General features: G+C 37.3%; 1 protein-coding gene across 1 annotated transcript in view; it reads right to left on the reverse strand.

Moving 5' to 3' along the window:
* Positions 1-24,249, reverse strand: part of LOC140160688 (polypeptide N-acetylgalactosaminyltransferase 10-like) — a 50,126-nt gene that overhangs the window by 14,707 nt on the left and 11,170 nt on the right. Inside the window, 3 exon segments of the mRNA XM_072183976.1 lie at positions 480-701; positions 3,338-3,448; positions 6,809-6,929. Coding sequence (XP_072040077.1) covers positions 480-701; positions 3,338-3,448; positions 6,809-6,929 — 454 coding nt within the window.

The raw sequence follows: 24,249 nt of genomic DNA on the forward strand, positions 1-24,249 counted from the left end.
AGCCATATTGTAACATTTGCTGAGGAGGATGCCCTCAATATTTTTCAAAATTCTGGTTTTTTTTGTACGATTATAATGTACTTTATTAAACTACCATACCCAGCAAAAATCAAGACTCTAGGTGCTGTAGTTCAGCCACAATCCGAGATTTTGAATATAACACAGGAACCGTCGTTTAATTATTACGATGGAAATATTAGTCGAACACGTACTCGATGTTCATAACACAGTGCGTACAATGCGTACAGGACGGTTATACACACACATAAGAGGACCGTGCTATAGCACAACTGATGTAATGAGCATTGGTACTAGTAAATTCCAATTTCCTTTGCTTTGCCCTAGTTGTTCAGCTCAAAATTAAAAGTGGACATATCTGTCAGGAAAAGCTAACATTTTATGGAAAAAAAATACTAATCTATTTTTTATGGAAATGTTACAATATGGCTTTAAGTTCTATCCTTCGTTAGTCAACTTACATATCCCTGTGCCCCAGGATCTGGTTCTACTGGAGGATAATGCTGCAAGATATCGGGTGCTACCTCGGTAAGAAACCAGGTGAAATTCTTGCACTGGAGACGTTCTTTGAGGGCCAACTGCTTGCTGATATCGCCAAATTTGTTACCTTTGAGGTATGGTTTGTGGTTGTAAAAATGCTCTTTCCATTCTCCCATCCAAGTTTCAACAACTCTCATCAGATTCTGAAGAACAAGACAAAGAAATAATTATGTGATATTAATAATGAAATTATTGAATGTAATGATGATTCATGCCATTATATAAATCAAAGAAAAGTTCAAAACTATTCAACAACACTCATGGTTTTGTCTCTGAAATTATTCGGACAAAACGTAAGTGTTGTTGAGTAGTTTAAAACTTTTCTTTGATGTTTACTACCAACTGCAACACATATCTACACTCTGGATTATGCAAGTCCTTAAATTTTGAAGATTAGATACAATTTATTCAAGGGTTCTTTAAAAATTTACGTCAATACTTCTTTCCGTGCAAAACAAATATTTGCCTACTGCTTCACCAAATGATTAGCTTGTATGAATACACGCTAAGCCTTTAATTATCCATCGTGAATAATAATCATTACAAGTCAGCACCTGTTCTTAATATCGAGTACCTTTTACTCTACATAATGCATCACAACAGTTGCAGTATTTTGTAAAAACCTTTCACACTATCCAATTTGGCATAAACAGGAAGTGGGGGTTCTGATTGGCTAAATGAATTACGTCATCTACACATCAGCATTTCATTCGCTGAACAAACATGGTCTACAATTCTTGTCAAAACTTTGGGCCACCTATAGAAAATTATGTATACTTTGTTTTGGCATTATATTTCTGTTATTTGAATGTGCTGAAATCATGGGCGTCAATCAGGTGGGGGGGGGAGGGACAGGGGGATGTGTCTCCCCACCTTTCAACAAAATTACCCATTTTTTGTTCTTTTCAGCCACTTTTTGACAATTTAGGCCAATTGTCCCCCCACACTTCAAGCCGGATTGGCGCTTATGGCTGAAATGAAGCTTTTAGTTTTGCCGTCAATCGTAAACCCTTCCCTAACCTCCCCACCAATCAATGTTGGGTACTGCTTGGCATGCATAAAGCAACATTACATGATTCAACATTGTATTGTTCAGGGAATGTTGGAAACATTTACAGTACCCTGCTGAAAGTGTCCCAAAACTTTTGACAAGCATTGTAGTCATTTTTATGTGATGATCATGACAAGCTGTTGGCTGGTGCAAAAGGTCTTTGCAAAACACTGTAATAAGATAGCTTATCTAGTTCAATTCCCAATTTGTCATCAAACAAGAGTGCACCATGACTCAAACCTTCATATTGGGCTAATTCATTTAAAGTCCATACTCCCCCTGTGGAAGATTTGAAAATATCTTCCACATGGGGGAGTATGCATTTTATCACCTCCAACTCTTTAAACTCGCCCTTCCTATGTATAACATTCAAGTTGAATCTTTCTCAGAGGGTGTATAGAATTCAAATGGAACTGCCTAATTTGTTCATTCTATTTGAAATTCATACTCCCCCTGTGGAAGATATTTTCAACATCTTCAACAGGGGTAGTGTGGATTTTAAATGGAATAGCCCATTGCTCTGAAGTATTACTCTGCACTTTCAGATATTCAAAGAAATGAATCATGGTAACCACCTACTACAGACTAATACACTGTAATGAATCACACAGATAATACCTGGTAATATTATCAAAAGATGGCCCACTTTTAACAGCTGTGACTAGCTCCCTCCCACAAAACCAAGAACATGTAGGCAGGCCTATTTTGAGATAACAGTCTTTTAACAGGGATGCGAGTGACCTAGAATCAAAAACGCGGAAATTTACTTCTCTAGGCTAGCATTGCTAGCGATTGCCATTAGCCTTTCCCACAGGTTTTTAACCAAAGAGTCTTTCTGATCTGCTTCGAGTGATTCTGTATCCAACTTCGTCCCAGGTTCAACATTAACCTTTTTGGTAAATCCCATAAGCCTTTGCGAGTACACCTGAGATGCGTCATTTAACGTCAGTACGCATCACCCTGATGTGCACATCGTTTAGCGAACATAGTTACTGCACATTGCAAGTCAGCGTGACATCAAATTACGCCATCTCAGGTGTACTCGCAAAGGCTTTATTAGCAATGGTGGACATAAACAACAGGGAACAGCATCATTCTGACAGCAATGTTCTGCGAACATAGTTGACATGCATAACGGTGACTACTGCCGTAAACGGTATTATTAAAAGTCTCATATGTGTTGTTTATGTAGCCAAAGGCAATTAAAGCCATAACGTGTGATTTGCTTCACAGCGACGCGCTCAATTTTACTCGGATTTCTACTTTTTGCATAATTATAATGCCCAGTGGTGTACTAAAATACCACGTAAAAGACTAAAGCCTGAAGAGCTTTAATAACAGTAAAATTTAACTTTTTATATTAAAACCGGGGAGACCCGGGTTTATTCAGAGTTCACCAATCGAGTGCTTGCTAGCATGTCCTGTGGATGTACACACATCTAGTGCAATGCTCTGTGCAGTATTACATGTAATACGATTGGCGAGCGTAGTATACGCATTGTATTTGTAGGTGCTGAAATGAAATCGCTATTTTCTCACTTGTTTGGCTCGAATGAGATCAGTGAAAACAAACATTTAAATAGGAATCTATTCTTTATGCAAATCACACATTATTGCTTAAGTGTCATCATTACATGCACAGTCAATTGATTTCATAAATAATAGGGATTGACCAAGCATCTATATAGTCGGTCGAATAATTTAACAAATTTGGCTCTATTGTCTCACCCTGTTGATAACTCCTGGCCCTCCTGGCACTGAATAAGACATAAATTTTCTGTAGACATGGCCAACACGTGAACAAGGCACTTCCTCCATAGACCCTCCACACATCCACACCTGTAAACATATCAGATAATCAGAGCAATCAGATTTAATACAGTCAGTGTATATTTATCAATATATTATATAGACAAATCCAACGAGCCAAGTCATGGTCAGGATTTGGTCGGCCATATTTGGTTCCCCGCATGCACCAAACAGGTGTTGTGAGTGCCCAATTGGGTGGATTAAACCCGCTTAAAATTTGATGTTAGATTCTTTTGTGTTGTAAACTGTCATCATTCTTTTGTCTACGTGTAACACGGGTGATAGAATGCAGTTTATAATACCCTTCAAAGCCGCATCATCTCACATTTTAGGTGAGATAGCTGGGTCCCCGCCGCGGCTATGGCTGCCATTGAGGAGTAGGAATGCGTGAAATTGGATTCGTCTATAGTTCTACAGGGCTTGCAATACACAGGCATCTAGAAAAATAGTCAAAATGGGGTCTGTTTTCAACACATAGCTGCGTCAACAGGGTCGGATTTACCATTGGGCCAGATAGGCCTGGGCCCAGGGCCCCCAAAATGTGCGCACTGGCCCTTTGCATAGCAAAATTCAACTTCATTTTGGGCTAAAATCGTCTGAAACTTGTAATTTTTTCATGCGCAAATGTCCTAGTAATATCAATCTTATAGTAGGCCCCTATTTGTAAACCAAAACTTGGCCACTTAAATGTGCACATGCCTTCCTCATAGTGAGTTAGGGCCACTGAATTTTGGCCTGGCCCAGGGCCCCCCGAAAGGTAAATCTGGCCCTGTGTGTCAACCTCAAAAGGTAGTGCTGTTTAACAGCCAAATCCTTCAACGTTTAAGGTTACTTTGATAGGTTACTTTGCTTGTTGACTTGGAAGTAGGAAATGGATGGGGAAATCACTCTCATTAAGGAATCGGATAGCGATGTTTGCACAGTATTTTTGTGGGACCTGAGGGTACATCAGACACATCAAATTGCATTATGAATATACGGAATATCTTTCTGATATCGAATAATTTTGATTTCTTGAAATTGCGATATAATACAAGTTTTAAGGCAAATTATTAAAATAAAAATATACATTTTTGACATTTAAAAGTCCTTGAAGTAAACTCTATAAATCTAATGGTATGTACTTAATGTGTATGTAACTGGGTGGATAAGCTGTCCATCATTTGAAAATTTTAACCTTTCCTATTGAAGATAACTATTTTTCCCCCAAAAGACCTAAAATGTTCAGATCTTTTTGGATAAAAAAATGTATATCTTCAATAGTTTCTCCAGGAATAACATGTTAAATGTACCTGTGACACCATCTACATGTATTAACATGTCATCCTTGTGCACCCATGCACGTTACACAATGTGTGTAGAAAACACACTAAAGTCATTACATTCAGGAAGCAAAAAAACACTCTTGAAATGTACAAAATTTCAAAAAGAAGTTGTAATAATATTTTACACATTGAAGTCCCTGAGAAAATATTTCTCATGCACTGATCATGCAGGAGGCGTGATTGTACAATGTATGTTATATAGGTTCTGCCCTCACTTTAAACGAGAACATGAAAAACCATTGGAAAATCAGTCTAGCATGACTGACTTTCAACAGATTGTGTACATTTTTGTAAGCATTGGCAGCAAAAAAGAAATCTCTCTGCATTTTAGTGCCATATTAATGGTGTCAGGCTTCATTTTTTACCTTTAACGTGGCTGCCTGGCTGTGCACTCTTGATGCATTAACTTAAAAGTCAGGCTTAAAGTACTGTAACTACTCAATTATTCATGTAAGATATATTAAAGGGTGACATTTTGGAATGAAAATTAGTCAAGGGATCTAAATAAAAACACAGATTTGGGGTAAAAATACACATTTTGAAGAAACATATTTTCAGGGTTGTATGATTTAAATCATTGATTTAAATCACAATTTAAATCACTTGATTTTTTTTTAAATCACTGATTTAAATCAACTTTTTTCATTTTTTACCATTTTTGATAAATATTTGTTAATTCATTTTTCAAATTGACTGTTTTACTTATTTTCTAATGTTTCTACAACTTTTGGATACCTTTATGATGTCACTTTATCTATTGCTAAAAATTCATTTTCAAGGTGCAGAATTCAACAGGTTTTTTCCCATGATTTTACAAAAAATTTTTTTTGAAATTTTCACATGTAAAAACATGTTTTGATTTTTTTTTGTAAATACCTGCTAGGGTTGTGCATATGACTAGCATTCCACTGATACTCTTTTGACTTTATCATGGGGTATGGCAGTTCTTGGAAGAAAAAAATCAAATAAAAAGAAAAATCCAATTTTTTTGATTAAAAAAAAAATCAACAACCCTGCATGATATTTTGTTTTTTAAACTTTTTTACCCTCCTACCAGGGCTCATAATTATTGCACAGCCCCTTATCTTCACTGGCACAGTTGTACAAAATTAATGTAACACATTAAAGTTACAGCCCCCCCCCCATTTGACTTGGTGAAAGGTGAATTACAGTCCAGCAAAATAGACAAAAATAGTATGATTACTACAATAATATATAAATATCCCTTGCCTGGCCTACTGATCATCAGGACAAGGTCAATTAGTTTGCGGCCTGCGAGACTTGAAGTACTTCCTTTATAATATGAATTCTCTGTGCGAAAAATGAATGATTTCCATGATCACTACTGGCTCAATGGGAGGGGGAGTACTTCAATATGAAATCGATCATTAGACTAAGACTTTTAAAGTATGGGTATTAGGTGAGAGAAAATCGGGTTTTTGGGTGAAAGATGGACATTTTTTGACCTGAAACCTATGGCATCATTGGGTGAGAACATAGTTACAAACAAAGGGCCCACAAAACAGTCCACAGAAGCCTAGTGTATTTAATTGCTAGTTCCTAATGACAGTTTGCATTCAATTTGAAAAATAAAGCCCTGTCTTTTTTTAAGGGCTCGGATAGCAACGTTTGCACAGTATTTTTTCTGGGACATGAGAAGATATCAGATATATCGAATTGCATTCTTAATTCAAGGAATGTCCTTCTGATATCAAATGATTTTATGAAATTTGCAATATAATACAAATTTTATGGCAAATATTAAAATTTGATAATTTTTTATTTTTGATATTTAAAAGTAAACTTTTATAAAGTAAACTTTATAAATCTAATGATATGTACTTAAAGTGTATGTAGCTGGGAGGAAAAGTCAATGATCATTTTGTATTGAAGGTACACAGGCCCGTACGCAGGATTTTTTTTGGGGGGGTGCTGATTTTGAAAAAGTGGACTTTTTTCCAAGGGGGGGGGGGGGCGTTTTAGTGAAAAGTGGACTTTCTTCCAAAAATTTGGACCTTTTTCCTTTTTTCTGCAAACATCCACCAGACGTAATAGATGTACTTACTTTGAAAGACAAATCATACTGCTCTCCTCCCCACACATCCAGCCCATCATCATAGCCTCCTAGTTCATCCATAAAATACTTTCTATCTACTGCAAATAAACCACCAGCCATAATAGGTGTCCTGAAAGCAAAACAGAAAAAAGATAATTCAATTAGTGATATTATTTGTTACATCTGTGATCCCATACCAAAAAGTATCCAAACAATTATTCATTTCTTAAAGATACTAAAACTTAATTACAAACTAAAGTATAAAGTAGTTGGTATGGAGAATTTTGTATATGATACAACTTTATTTTCCTAACTTTCAGCAATTTGAATAAAAAAGTGACAAAAATAAACCCATTTCCTTGCAGATATTGATCACAGTATGTACATATCTTACTTGTCACCAATAGGATACCAATGTGCTATAAGTTTTGAGAAAATGCAAAAATTGGCACAAATCTCAAAACAAGCTCAAAACAAGCAACATTTACAGTCCATTCATGGTGGATATAGAACGTTTTAGCTCAGGACAAAAATCAGGCATGGTTCAAAAAGACAAAGACTAGATACTGAAATATGTTGTAGATAATTTTACAAATGCATGCTTGCTTGCTTGCTTGCTTAGTTTAATACTTATAATAGTATGATCTATTTATAAATTCAGTAGAGATTTCCCGAGGCCAAAAATGTGTTTGACATCATAGAATACCAAGACCTTTTGAACTATGAACAAAAGCATTGGAGTCCCATCCCATGGAAGCTAAACATTCTGACTAGGTCTACATCTTTTTGGAAAATACTATGGAACAATAAAGAATTACTATAAGACACATGACATACACATGTAGTGCATTTTAGTATTGATATAATGAGTGTCAGACTGCTAAATGTCAAAAATATCAATTTTTAATAATTTGCCATAAAATTTGAATAATATCATAAATTTCAAAAAATCAAAATTATTTGATATCATCAGGACATCCCTCGTATTCAGAATGCGATTTGATGTGTCTGATGTGCTCTCAGGTCCCACAAAAATTACTGTGCAAACATTGCTATCCGATTCCAATATTCTAAAATTGATTTTCATGCAAGTTCAGTAATTATTTGTGATATTCTAAAGCAAATTTACCACTTATTATGGTTTTATGATAATAATATGTTGAAATACGCATCTAATTTGGGCATATGGATCACAAAAATGTATAGTTTTTATTGAAAACAATAAAATACAAAAGCAATTGTATGTACCATTATTTTCGTCAAATCTCGTTATTAGTTTTATGGACATATGTCTCATCATCAGGCTTTTATAGCATTTGGGTGTGCTGATACATTTGTGGTACTAATGATGACAAAAACACATTTGCTTGATTGATAAATATTCCCATCTTGTGCCTGCGACACTAAAATTCATATTAATTGAACAATGCATTTATTTTTCAGAGTCAGAGTCATTCTAGGAGTATGCATAACAGGGAGGGCACTCAATACAAATGACCATACGGGTATGTTCCTCGGAAAGACACCCCATTTTGGATTTTGCAGCTCAAAGACCCCCTATATTAGACCAAAATAGAATTCCGAAAGACCCTTCATTTTCATAATTTCAGCTCTAAAAGACCCAAAAATGGCTCATTCCTCATATTTCTGTTTTTTCAGGCGATTTTCAACCAAAAAGCCAAGAAAGACCCTTGATTTTGACTGTTCGCAGCTCCAAAAGTCCCCATTTTACTTGTTCGCAGCCCCCCTTTTACCGGTATGCCATCAGCTCCCAAAGACCCACAACCTCAAAATTCTGGGGGAACATACCCACCAAATCTTTTAGTGGAACATTCCAATGTTTTTTGTGTTGTTTTTTGTATTGTACCATAGATCATCTTATTAAATGATTGTACCTTGTAGTACCTCAAGTTCCAAATCCTGCCAAGCTTCAAGTCATAATTTGCAAGAGCTGACAGACACATATTTTCACCAGCAAACAACTGATTATGTTGTAATGATTAGTATTTAATGCCAGGATAGAGAACAACCTGCATATCGTCACCCGCCTACTACAATAATTGCCCAAGTCATTTTCTGTAATTTTGAGAGCAAAGTACAAAATATGGTTCAAGCATACATATAAACATACTTTTTTCACCAATTTTTGCACAAGAACAAAATGATCATGAGAAAAATAAAAGGGAATAATCAGAAATAATTTGGGTGATTATGTAACTGATGCATGCTTGAACAAAACTATTTTCACCAATCTTTGCACAAGAACAAAATGATCATGAGACAAATGATAGGGAATAATCCGAAATAATTTGAATGATTACATAACTGATGCATGCTTGAACCAAAAGCTTGGTGACATATATGTTGCAGAGTAAAGTATATTAAACTAGAACTTCGCGGTTCTCGACCTGCACGGTTCTCGACGCAAAGCGTCGGTCGCAATGCCTCCACCTTGACGCCCATCACTTTAACCGGTGCAATTTCACTTGACCCAAAATGATCTTAACATTATTTGCCTCACTAAGGTGGCCGTTCCCACCAAATCTCATGAACCTGCAGCAATCTATGGCGATTTGACCCCAGATGACCTTGAATGACCCCAAAATGACCTTGACATTTTTATCTTGTTTCAGTTGTCGTCCCCATAAAATTTCATGAACCTGCGACAATCTATGGCGATTTGCCCTTGGATGACCCCAAAATGACCTTGACATTTTTTTCTTCCTACAGTAGTTGTTCCCACCAAATTTCATGAACTTGCAACAATATATATTTGACCCTGGATGACCCCAAATGACCTCACAATGACCTTGTGATTAGCAAATTTTGTGCTAAAAAGCAAATCAGGTCAAGAACCTCTGGCTGTGCTACTCCCCGCCAAGTTTCATCTCTGTAACTCGTACAGATTTCCAGATAATCTGTGCACAAGGTTATTTTGCTTGATATGCATAAATTATGCAAATTAGGTACTTAATTACCATATTTTGCGACAAAAACCTGCTAAAATTTGGAGACCACCAATTGCCACCCCTCCACCAAATTGCATCACAATACTCCTTACCAGTTCTGAGAAATTGCACTCGCAAGCTCGGACGGACGGACACGCAGACAGACGGACAACCAGGAAACATAATACCTCCGGTGGAGGCATAAAAATCACTTGGCGGCATTTAAAGTTTTACAATACATCCCAGTACATGGAGTTCCCAGGTATACACACATCCACCTGCCATTTTTTCGTGGACGGCTGTGGATCAGCATTTGTTTTACAACATTCATTGATGTATATAATTTGTATAGGCTATTATAGGTGCATTATTGGATCAACACTTTTTGAGATCTAAATTTCACCAATATTGCATGTAGTGCTGAGAACTGCAACATAATGTTTAAAAAGCTACATTTCTACTGATTAAAAAAAAAAAAATGTGGGTCGGTTGGGAAAGGGCAATCAAACCCTTTTTTAGGCCTTAAATCTTTCCAGCCTGGACCTATTAAGGCCCAATCTCTTCTCCACAAACATGATACACTGCTCAAAATGTGTTAAATGTCATTTGAACATTGCAGTCATGTATATTATATCACACTTTGCAATTTGCCAATGAAACTGAATGACTTCATATGTTAACAACACTGCGCTCATAGCGAAATGTAATCAAGTAAATGACTCCTAAGCCATATTATATCAGCCACGCTCTATCTAACTCAGACATATTGTATTATGCTCTGCTAACCTCATATTAGCCTCATCAACTCTGCAAAATTGTACATTTCACAGTTATGTAGTAATTTCAGATGGGTTTTGATATAAGACATTTTAAATTTCCATGACTGGTGCAATATTTATGTGAACCTGGCACCCAGTGGTGAATTGTAGGGAGATTTTTGGTGGACCAAAGCAGGGGATACGGGTGAAAGAATTTTTTGGCAGGTCAAAAGGGAGGGGCAAGCAATTTTCGATATTACGCCAGAAAAAGGTGTATGAATTATAGGGAGGGGCAATAATTATATGTACCTGGTACCCAGGGGTGAATTACAGGGAGAGGGAAAGATTTTTGGTGGACCAAAGCAGGGGATAAGGGTGCAAGAATTGTTTTGGCAGGTCAAAAGGGAGGGGCAAGCAATTTTCGATATTATGCCAGAAAAAGGTGTACAAAAATGTTAAGAAAATGTTCAAACATGCAACATGTTCAAACATTTTCTACTTGTTGTGCTTTCATGCACATGATTAGACAATTTACAGTTTTCAAAATCTCATATATGTAAAGGTAGGGGTTGGCACATCAAAGGGTAAGTAAAGATTTTTTGGCAAGGCCAAGGGGGGGGGGGGGGTACAGAATTTTATTGTTATACTAACTTCTACAAGGCCATCTTAATTTAATAGTTTGTCTCAAAAAATCTCAAAATAGAAAAAAAAATAGACTAAATAGTTAATCTCTATAAAATTCTTCATCTTGACCACAGTGAAACCTCCTTGAGAGATGAAAAGGTGGTTTATTTTTGTCAAAAAGCTCGGCCCACAAAAAAAAGTTTTAAAAAAACCTTAAACAAACTGCATTCTGCATTAGGTTTTCAACTTGGGAAGGGCTTTGAGACAAACTATTAAATTAAGATGGCCTACCGTATTTCGTCAAATAGTCGCCCCCCTCAAATAAACGCCCCCACCATTTTTTTTTCAACCAAGATGTTTCAAAAATGCCGATATTTCCATGCTATCTTGTGTAGTAAGCTTACCAAGTTGCGCACATGGTCCATAATAGCGTCAATAATTGGCGAAAATCTGGATCAGAAACCCGGAAGTGAGCCAGAAGTCAGTGTTTCTAGTTCATAGTTCATCATTTTAGCGTGTGTTTTAGTTTACCTAATGATTTTAACGGGAATTATCGTTCTAAAATTGACCTTGAATAAACGCCCCCCCCTTGGGAAAATGTAACGCCCGGGTGTTTATTTGATAATTGATATCTGAGGGGTATCAAAAGTTTTAGAAATCGCCCTTAGAAGTGAAAGAGCTATATCAATGAAATTTTGTCAGTGCAATCACTGGTCCTTATGTACATTATGGTCCAAAAATGGTCTCATAAGTATGTTTACTTTTTTTACAGGTGGCACTAGATGCCAATAACCTGCTGCCCCAGTTACTGCGCATAAACTGCAAGATTGAGAAAATTGAGGCAAGCAGCATTATTAAGATCCTGCTTTTGAAGGGTTGCAGTGCCTAGAAAATTGATGATGAAATGAAAGTTATCTTCGGTGGTGATTGTGATATGTTACTGTCGCTTTTTGGAAAAGGAATTTTATTTTATCACAGATTTTCTGGGCACTGTAACCCTTAAATGGAACTTAATCATGCTGCATGCATGCCTCAATTTTCTCCATTTTGCTGGTTATGCGGTTACATAGGCAGGTAGTGACATTAGGGGTGTGATTTTCGGGTAATTTTGTGCCCGGGTACACGGCGCATTTTTCGGGTGGGTAACGGGTACCAAAAAAAAAAAAAATAAATTGCAAAAAAATAATTTTTTTTTATTTTTTAAATTTTTTTTCAAATTTTTTTCGGTTTTGTAGTGTCTCTGGACCTAGACCTAAATGCTAGGATCATGGTTGACCTAAAAAAAAAAAAAAAAAAAAAAAAATTTTTGCACATTGTTTTGTAATTTTAATATGAAAATTGATACATAGTTTTCATGTCATACTCTATTAATGATATCAAAATGCATTGAATTTGAATGCATTTTGATATCATTAATAGAGTATGACATGAAAACTATGTATCAATTTTCATATTAAAATTACAAAACAATGTGCAAAATTCAATTTTTTTTTTAGGTCAATAATGATCCTAGCAGTTTTTGTAGAGACAAAACCGAAAAAAACTTTGAAAAAAAAATTATATCTTTTTTAATTTTTTTTTTAAAATTTGGTACCGGCAGGGAATTTCCTGCCCGGTAATAGGATTATCGGGCGGGACTCGAATTCCCGGGACTCACTCACACCCTTAAGTGACATCTAGCTCCTGTAAAAAAAAGTAAACATACTTATGAGACCATTTTTGCACCATATTGTACATAAGGACCAGTGATTGCACTGACAAAATTTCATTGATATAGCTCTTTCACTTCTGGGCGATTTCTAAAACTTTTGATACCCCTCGTATCATTCAATAAGATTACTATGTTACTGTTTCTAATATACAATGCGGTAAGTATAAAACAATGTAACCTGTTAGCCTCTAGGGTTGTGCCCTCCATTTTACCCCCACCACATGCATGAGTAATATGTGACACATTGCACCAAAACATGACTTTGTCTTCCAAACTGAAAATCTAGATTTCTTAAACCAAAAAGATCAGTTTTTTGTTTTAAAATGACATCTCCCATATTGATATAGGATATGGAATATATAGGCCTATATTTTATGTAACATTATAATAATACATAATCCTTAATAGTTTCTTTATATTTCTTACATAATCTTCTGTATTATAAATGGTGATTTCCGACAACTGCTGTAATCAGTGTTGGAGGACTCGGGACTCGGACTCGGACTCGAGTCCGGACTCGAGTCCTTTTTTCAAGGACTCGGACTCGGACTTGGACTCGGGAGCTAAGGACTCGGACTCGGACTTGGACTCGGACCCCAAGGACTCGGGGACTCGGCTCCGAGTCCTCTTCGAGTCCGGCAAAATAGGGTCTTTTTAGGTCTTTTATTTTCGTTCATTGTAAACTCCCGCTTGTAAATAAATGTACAACCAAAAAGCAAGATTGCTTTCAGTTATATCTTTAATTGGTTAAATTTATTTTAATCATAATCATTTGTTTTGACATGACTGCTTTGTTAGACGCAAGTCTAGAATGTACATGAATAATAATACCCTGGGGCACTCAAGTTAAATTTTGGTAGGGGTGTGCGGCGCCAAACTTTGGGAATTAAGAACTGATTTGGGGGCAAAATAGGGGCTTGATGAACTGAAATTTCAACATTTTTTGTGGAGGTCTGTGAACTAAAACTGGGTGAAATTATAGGCTTTGGAGCTAACAAATTCAAAATTTCCAAATTTGAGCTAAAGAGTTGCAATTTTCAGAGTGTTAGGCTCAATGAACATGGAGCATGGTGCAAATGTGGACCTCCGCACATACTCGTACTACCTTTACACAGGGGGGCACATGCCCCTCAGTCAGATCGATGGCAAAATTTAGAAAATCCCATAGGAAAAGTGCCGAAAATGGCTTGTGCCCCCCCATCAGACCCGGTGCCCCCCTCATGGTCCCCCCCAATATGATGACCCACGCCACGTCACCCTCGAATAATACTGCATAGGCCTACAGCCAGATCCAACACCCCTTCGTTTGGCACCTGAAGTTTGGTAGTGACATCATAGGCCTATTTTGATTGTCATTATATTGCATCTTTTGCCTCTTTTTTAAAAACACAAGCTTAATAAGTTACTGCGAGTCTGTGATTATACTCTGTTTCCAAGGTATGCTACCTAAGGGGCTGAGCAAAAATTATGAGCATTGGGGAAAGGTACAATTGGGGGTAAGAATTTTTTTTTTTGCCGATCAAAAGGGAGGGTGGAAGCAATTTTTGGCAAACCGAGAGGGGGGAAAAAAATTTTTGGCACATATGGGGCACCTTTCAAATAAAACGCTCTAAAACGCTTATAGAAAACAGTACGGAAACGCATTATATGCAAATTTCCCTGCTCGCTGCGCTCGCATTTATATATCTAAACCATTTGAGGTTTTTTAAATAATTGGGATCATATGGCATGTGCAAAGGGGGGGGGGGGTGCAAAGATTTATGGCAAGCCGGGGGGGGGGCAAGCAATTTTTGGCAGGGCGAGAGGGGATAAGCAATTTCAACCCTCCCCAGGCTCTGCATAATTATTGTACAGCCCCAAAACAATTCTAGGCATGCTAGGTGGGACTAGCAAATTATGTATTTACAAGAAAATAATATAGAACTAAAATTCTGGTTAAGTATAGGCCTACGTTGCTAAAGTATTGGTGAAAACCCGGGGCTTGAATTTGATACATAAGGACTCGGACTCGGACTCGGACTCGAACATTGAGGACTCGGACTCGGACTCGGACTCGGACATCAGAAATTGGCAGGGACTCGGACTCGGACTTGGACTCGGACACCAAGGACTCGGACTCTGACTCGGACTCGGATGACGAGGACTCGACTACAACACTGGCTGTAATTTGATTTGATGGGTCACAAACAAGGCAAATTAACTCTGACAATCATCATACATATAGATGCATATCATAACCCTAACTGAATTGCCAATTTCCTTAGAATCTGTAACCACAGTATTAAAGGTACAGTTTTATTTTCTGAATTCACATCCTTCCTTGCAACATTAAAAACATGTATACCCTGATTAAATACACATTTTCTTTCCTGTATAATTGTAAATATCAAAATTTTGATTCATTCCTCAAATTAAGAATATGATAGGCAGCTAATCTAAGGCAATTTGAAAAGTATACCTACAATCTTGGAAATAAGTCTTGGGAAGTTTGCATGTAAATAACGGGAAATTGTCACCCTCTTTCCCCCAGTGCAATGTTGAGAAATGCCAATGTCTTCAGTGGTTTCCCAATGTGTTCCAACATTGATTGATGGGGAGAGGGAAAGGGTAAACCATTGTTGTAGATGTCATGTTTGTTCCCAAACACAATTTATAAGTCATTTCGATAAGATATTCTGTGAGTGTGCCAAGCGTTTCAAGTATTTTTTTTCCAAGACTGTAGGAAATTTTATGCTTTGAATGTCCTGTAAACAGTCTGAAATTAATATGGGAATTAGGGCAATACTATATAATAGAGCATCCATGGATTGCCTTGGTGCTTGTATATAGTTACTTTCAGGGCCATTTTGGTTGTGTTCAAGTTAAGGGGGTACTACACCCTTGTGGTAAATTTGTGACTATTTTTGCATTTTTCTCAAAAAATAATAACACACTGGTAACAAGAGTTATGTATATTTTTTGGGGCAAGGAATCAATTACTACACTGAAATTTCAGTGACTCAAGACAAGCGGTTCAGTATATATGATAAGAAATGAGGTACATCCTAGCGGTACCTCATTTCTTATCATAAATAACGAATCGCTTGTCTTAGGTCACTGACATTTCAGTGTAATAATTGGATTCCTTGCCCCTATAATACACATAACTTTTGTTACCACTGTGTTATTAGTTTTTGAGAAAAATGCAAAAATAGACACACATTTATCGAGGGGTGTAGTACCCCTTAAGGTTTACAAGGGTTTAGGAAGGGGATAAGATGTAGTGTATATTTTGTAAAAGGAATAAAGGATAATGACTTAATGTCAAAGTAAAAGATATGCAACAACTAACAATTTATTTAGTTCACCATCCTTTATAGCCATACCTTATGAGGAAACCTACCCATCTGTAAAACCAAAAACTCAATGAAGCCCTATACCCTATCAAATAAACTCAACCTGAATGGTATAACAATTAAAATGGCACACATGCTGGTTCTAAGTTTTTAAGCGACGGTCTCTAGTTCGATTACGCAACCAGTCATACATGTACCTATCACATGTTTTATTGTACTATCGTGTGAATTGCCCGTGGTACCTTACGGAGGGCACAATTTTATTTAAATGAAAACTGGACGTGTGTAAAAACATAGATGATGAATGAACAGATATTATGGTTTTATGAAGTATGCATGAGGTATTATGTATGATAAAATTGACTTATCCGTGTATCTTGATCATTTGGAGTGCAATTACACAAACTGTCAAATACAGAAAACCTGATAGCTCCTTTAAAACAACAAGACAAAAGTAAATAGTGCAACTACTCCTTTGGATGAACCTGTGTGAGTAAGATGATGGTAAGGGACGCACCATTTGATATCAAGGGGGGGGCTGGGTAGTTGGGGTCGTGACAAATTTTTTTTTTTTAGCACCTCGGTGAAGCAAAATTTTTTTTTTTCGCCCCTGGATGAAGCAAAATTTTTTTTTCAACACCTCGGAGAGGCAAATTTTTTTTTTTTTTGCAATCGTAAAGTCCTATTTAATTTTCAACAATTTTGTTTGTCGAGTTGTAAAAATTTGTCCATTTTTTAAATAATTTTTACGTTTTGTAGCAACTAAATTTCGAGTGCCACAAAATATTTTTTATGTGTAAATTTTTCTTGAAGTATAATGAACTTCTTCTGGCGCGAAATATTTTGGCATATTAAAGCTTAACTGGTGAAATATGGAATAAATGCGCGTGAAGCGCGCAAAAATTGGTTGTTTTTAGGTTAATTTTGTCAGAAACCCACATACAGGCGTCAACTTTGGGGATGATTGTATGATGGACCACCCCTAGCAAATATTGGGGGATTTATCCCCCCGGGATCTACGCCTATGCTCTCAAGCAGTCATGTGGCACAGATTTCTATAATAATTTTGACAATGGGGTGGAATTTGGTGAATCAAGTGTTTTCACTCATGCAGACCCGGCTCACGTAATAACTTTTCATAAACAAATGCGCACAAAATACGCACCAGTTTGAAGCTAAAATATATACTAGATGAAAAAAGGGTCAAATTCGCAAGAAAAAAAAAAAAAATTGGCAATATAAAAGCTATATGAAGTTAATTTTTCTTCAATATTTTGTGACAAATTTTTTTTCACCCTTGACATCAAATCTTTTTTTTTCTGGTCCGAGGTGGATCAAATTTTTTTTTTTTTAGTCTGAAGTGGAGCAAATTTTTATTTTTTGCTCAGATGGCGCGACAAAATTTTTTTTCTTCAAAAAACTACCCAGCCCCCCCCTTGGTATCTAATGGTGCGTCCCTAAGATGCATATCTATGGTACATCTATGTCATACAGAGCCAGGAAAACCCAAGTCATTAGTCAGCTATTAGTTGACCTTGTCATCATCAGAGTGCACATATCGACTAATGGATAGTTGATAAAGGATTATGGGTAAAGGAGCAAGAATGTGCGCATCAACTAATGGATTGCTGATAAAGGATCCCAGGTATACATGTAGGATAAAGTGGTGTAGCATGGATCATCATATTGGGGAGGGGGCATGATTGGGGAACCGGGTTTGATGGGGGCACAAGCCATTTTTCGGTTATTTCCCTATGGGATTTACTAAATTTTGCAATCGATTGTTGGGCACGTGCCCCTCCTCCGTGTTCTATGATGCTACGCCACTGATAACATAGATGTAACAATTTAGTATACAAGATTTGGTCTTGAAACTTCTTTGAGTTTGTAACTGTAAGGAGTCATGTGGTAACCCTTAACAGGACCAAAATAATGAGAATGACACACTTTTATTCCTTTTATGAGTCAAAAGTAAACATGACGGATGTTTAACTCAATGTTGCCCTTAATCTCCCTCCTTTCAGGCCATTTGCAGTTTGCAGGGAAGCGTTTTGATTGGGACATTTAATTGTTCCTTCCAACATTCACAACCTTGTCGGCACCCCATCAGTTCATTTACAAAATCAAAATTTTTGCAGTAATTTGAAATTAAATGCTGCAGCATATTTCCCTGGGTATGGGATTATCTTCCCCTAATACAAGAGGGAAGGATCACCCCCTGCACCCTACAAGAGGGCCTGCACAAGACTCCAGGAGCCAACCCATTGTCTAATGTCTATTTTTTGTGCCAGTAAAATGTTTACTCCTTCAATACTCTAACACATTGTGTTTGTCAAATGAATTAATGTTCTTAGTCATCCAGTAGTTTCATACAGAGTTTGAAAATACTAATAATACTGTAACTTACTTTTTGCAACTTTGCTACATTGTGGGTACCACCACAGGGCCGTAGCAAGCGGGCGGCCGGGGATGCCATGGCCGCCCCACTTTTTGAGAAATTTGTTATGTTTTTCTTTGTATCTTTATTTCAATATGGGCACAGATTTGTAATTTGGCCGCCCCACATTTTTCGACCTTGCTACGGTCCTGTACCACCATGTAACATAACATGACAAGTCCAGTGGGCCAGTTGCCTGATGCAGTCTGGTGGTTCCAGATGAAACATATCAAAGTTGCAAAAAGTAAGTTCCAGTATTAGATTAATTTTAACTCTACATTGTGTTTGTGCTTAAAATGTGTCAATTGAGGACACAGGTGAGAATCTGTGCATAAAAAGTGGATGCTTGCAGGAACCATTGACTTCCATGCTTCCTGAAAGGTGTTACTATAGTTTGTTTCAAGTTGAGAGTAACGCCATGCTGGATTTTCAGTGGCAGCTTAGAATCATGGACACTAAGTTGACTAACGTAGTCCCGGTGTCCCGCAGAGCATATACATACACGTAGAAAGGCAATTTGTCTGTACGCTGGCAACTTACTCATGATTCAAATCTGTCGCTGCGAAATCCATCATGGCGTTATTTTCAACTTGAGATGAGACAGACTATAGATTGATAACAGCATAAAAATACATTTAATATTAACAACATCCACAGTTGGAGGTGTAGAGTGAGTTGGCACCAATTAGTAAAAATTCTTACAGTTCATAGTATGAAGGCAAATAAAACTCAAACATATGTTCTATGGTAAGGCAACAAAGCGCAAACACGTCACACAACCCTGTGCTTGCGCACCATGTTATCTGTGGGGTATACATGTACATGCTGATGCTGGTGCAAAATCTCATGAAATTAAGGTTGATTTTTGATGAAGAAACACACAAAAAGGGGTCATTCATCCAAACTTCTATTCAAGAAATGATGCGTAGGTTCTTTACCTAGACGCATCAGGTAATTCAGGTTAAAGGCCCATTCAGTGATGCAGCAAAAGTGTTAAAAAATATCAATTGTTTATAAATTGCTTAAAACTTAAGAATAAATCATTCAATTGTCATCAGGTATTTATGAAATGAAAAATTTGGGAAAAAAAATCAAAACAGCAGTATTGACAAAGTTGAAATCCGATTCAAATACAAGCAGCTAATTCTCTACTTAAAAAGAGGAAATACAGATTCATACATGTATATCAAATGTATTTTGTCTAAATGCTAGCAGGCTACGTTAGCACATATGTGACATGATCAAGGGGAATGAGTCACATGTCGGCCCTGGTCGAAAATGAGTTTTACACATGTTTTGTAAGAGGACATTTAGAGCTTTCAGAAACTGAAAACCCTATGTTGATACGACTTTTCTATGTGAAGTTACATCAATTTATCAATCACTGAAAACAATATAAAATAAAAGAATTTTAACACTTTCTTTGCCAATATCTCAAAATCAATATTAGCGACATCCGACTCATTTCCCTTGATCGTGTCACATATAAGACACTGACAAAATTGCCCAAATCTGAATTTTGATGATATTTCTGATTCTGCGGGTGAGCAAATCACTACATAGACCAAGTTTAAATAAATATGCAGTTACCGTATTTCGTCAAATAAATGCCCCCGGGGCGTTACATTTTCCCAAAGGGGGGCGTTTATTCAAGGTCAATTTTAGAACGATAATTCATGTTAAAATCATTAGGTAAACTGAAAACTCTCGCTAAAATGACGAACTATGAACTAGAAACACTGACTTCTGGTTCACTTCCGGGTTTCCAATCCAGATTTTCGCCAAAAAGTGACACTATTATCGACCATGTGAGCAACTTGGTAAGCTTACTACACAAGATAGCATGGAAATATCGGCATTTTTGAAACATCTTGGTTGAAAAAAGTGGTGGGGCGTTTATTTGAGGGGGGCGACTATTTGACGAAATACGGTATATTATTACTCTAAGTTCTTCTTTTGGGAAACAAGAATTTGCAAACCTTACCTAAATCAGTTTTTAAGACTTTTCGCTCGTCACACACGTTTGCATCAAAATGGGATATCTTTGAAATATTGATAGTATTTTAGCAAAAATAGTATTGCTGAAGGGCTCAAAATTTGTAAAATTGCTTTAAAAAGGATGTCTTTCATCTGAAAACTTCACGAAATGAGATTAAAATGGCATGTTTTTAAAGTTTGCACACAAGCATGTATGCCTATTAATCTATGAATACATGGTATGGTGGACCAGGACACACAAGCATCTCACGCATCGCTTACAAATGCCTGTATTCTTATGTATCTGCGTTACAAAATTTTGCACTATGATATTACAGTAACCACTGGTATAAGCCCACCCCCTAGATGGCAGATTTCACTTCAAAATTGGGGGTGGGCTTATAACCGGGGAGGGGCTAGTACTTGAATTTAAAAATAAGAACAATCATCCCCATTTGTATATGCCTGATATGCCAGTAATTTCTATTATCTATGTCAATGTTTTTTAATTATAAGTATGGAATGTTAATTTTCAAAGTCTGATATTTATTTTATATTTGTTCATAGATGTGAGAGAAAAAGCATTGATTTGATGTAATAACATAGCCAAACTTACTACTTGGCTTATACCCGAGTGCACCCTTGTTCCCAGAATGTTTTGAAAAATAGGGGGTGGACTAATACCGAAGGTGGGCTTATACCCGTGTGGTTACGGTACTAGTAAGTAGTATATGTTCCTTACCAAGATACACAGACCCCGGGCCCCATAGATATTCCAAAAGTCAAAATTATCGGCCAAATTTAATCCAAATTGTCTCATTTTTTACTAATTTTCCCCTACATTTTGGGCTCGATTGAGGCACATCCCCGTATGGTCATTTGTACTGAGTACCCCACCGGACCCTGGGACACGACACAGACACAAATATTAAAACACATTTAAAAACAAAAAAAAGGTAGATTAACTACTTGCTCTTCAAATTTTCCCAGCATGCATCACATGTTAACTCAGTGGTAAGAGGTGTGTTCTGTGTGTTTATTTACGCTGTATATAGCATGGATAAGCAGGGCTCTATTAGCAATCAAATCTAATCGCACAAATATATCACATCAATTCAGGCAAACTGACAGCACCTGTGACCAAACTATCATTAAATATTACCTCATCTCACATGACTAAGTTCAACAGCACATATGCTTGCTGAACTCATAAGCCGATAGTGTGCATTCTGGGGTTTTATGAAACCTAGACCAAACAGGTTGTATCAATGTATAAATACTAATAGAGGAAGTGCATGAATTGAACCATAGGTACCATGAAACTAATGCAGCAATTATAAACACCTGCAACGTGGAAAAATGGACACATCACAGACACAACCATGAATAAATCATTTTAACCTTTCTATCCAAATTCTGACTGAATATCAATTGAAATTATCAAAAATATTGATACAATTATTTCTCTAGGCTGATACTGATAGGATGAACAAAGTTTAACTTTTACCCAGACCAGCTAGCAGGAGTGTCTATTCTTCCAGAAAATCTAAATTATTCCCTCACCCTACCCCGCTATGTCACATCCTTCCCCATATTCTTCTCCAGTGTGTCTCTGTGGCTCAGTTGGGTTAGAGCAGGCTTCCTCAAATAGATTTGTTGAAGCGCCACATGAAATTTAAAAACCCTGCAAAGCGCCACTCAATGGCTGCGAAGTCGCGGTGGGAGTCAGAGGGGGGTTTCCCCCCCTCTGAAGCTATCGATTTTTTTTTAAATTTGAGGCGCAAATGACGCCATTTGGTGCAACATTTTGGTACTATTTTCGCCTGTCTTTACAAGGATAACATGGGAATCGCATTGTTTATTTATTTTTAAAATCTAAACGGGCGCTGCATGCCACTGGAAGCCACGGCGCCACATGTGGCCTTGCGCTATTTATGGAGCCCTGGTTTAGAGCATTGTGCTATTATTACGAAGGTCGCTGGATTGCAGGGCCGTAGAAAGCAGGGAGGCCGGGGATGCCATGGCCGCCCCACTTTTTGAGAAATTTGTTATGTTTTTCTTTATATCTTATTTCAATTTGGGCATATATTTGTAATTTGGCCGCCCCACATTTGTGATGTCCGCCCCACAATTTTCAACCTTGCTACGGCCCTGCTGGATTGAATCTGGCCAGATTGATTATAGTATTGATGAAAGTACTGATTTTTGTTTAATTGTTTGTTTTTTCAACATTTATGTGCACTATGGCTGCTCTGGGTAAGGATAAAAATTTGTTCAATATTCATATTTGAGAAAATTCTGGCATACCTAATGTTTACCCATGTTTTGACCTAAAAGTTTTTGACCATAAATGAGGACCCATGTAAAGCGATTTTTTTCTCAAATCGGGACCCATGTTTAGGGACTTTTTTTTCAAATTGGGACCCATCACATGTTTATGGTTTTCTTACAAAAAAGTGACCCTCTAGAGACGCACATCCCTGTATACCTTATGTATGTGAGTTACCCCACGGGAGTAAATGCAGAGTCTCCAAACCAACCAGTTTGGTTACGCTCCCTCCACACAAACGGTCTGCCAATGATAACGAACTGGTCCTTTTTGATTGGCTAATGGTTTTCTGACGACGTCATCCAGCTTGACGTCAAACAAGGCTTTCAATTGGTCGATCCGCTAGACGGCTACTTCATATTCATGAGCAATTTTGACCCGAAAGTAAACACTTGCGAGATTGCATCGCTCGCCAGCTGACTGAGGTCAATCAAGTTTGTGTAGCCAATCAGAAACGGCGTTATAAGTGGCCATTGGCAGACTGTTTGTGTGGAGGGAGCGTAACCAAACTGGCTGCGGAGGAGACTAGTAAATGCACTACCCTAACTATAACCCTAACCCTAATCTGACACACAGAGTGTACAGGGTAAACCAGAATTATGCCCACACTTGTAATTATCACAATTTTGAAAGTCATGGCCATATGACTGTGACATCTTCATGAAAATAAATAAAATGGAAGCTTTAAATAATGTGTTTTGTGCAACCATACTGGTCACAACAATGAGAACCTATTTCTGAGTAGTGAGTCGGAAGTTGAATTGACCACAAATGAACAAAGGCAAATCAAGATGTATCATCCCCTTGCTGGTGAGTATCCAGCTGGCAGCTACTTAGAGGACACTGACCTGATATGCCTAAACTAGGTAGATGAAGCGCCTAAACTTTATTTTAAATCTATTTATTTAATATTCATTTGATTTCGTTAAACTTAAATTTTTGTTAAATTACCTAGGCAGTGGCATAACTAGGATTGGTAGCGCCCGTGGCAAGAAACAAAATTGGCACCCCTACCCCCCACCCACCCACCGAGAATATCTTAGATGCGGGCAGTGGCGTAGCTAGGGATTGTGGCGCTAAGGATACCCAATACCCCCCCCCCCCCCCCAATCCTTGAAATTTTGGACAAATAAGGCCTACCACTAATTAATTTTGGTTACTAGAACTTATAGAAGTTGAATATCAATCTTAAAATGTTCTTTCAATTGATTTCGAAAATTTTGATCTTCATCGCTTGGAGGGGCGCAGAATCAATGCTAAATTGGTCAATTTGGCGAGTGGCACCCGGGGCACATTGCCCCGCCCCCTGTACCTAGGAGCAAGCTATAACA

The sequence above is a fragment of the Amphiura filiformis genome, chromosome 9 (genome assembly GCF_039555335.1).
Source record: "Amphiura filiformis chromosome 9, Afil_fr2py, whole genome shotgun sequence".
NCBI classification, from domain to species: Eukaryota; Metazoa; Echinodermata; class Ophiuroidea; order Amphilepidida; family Amphiuridae; genus Amphiura; species Amphiura filiformis.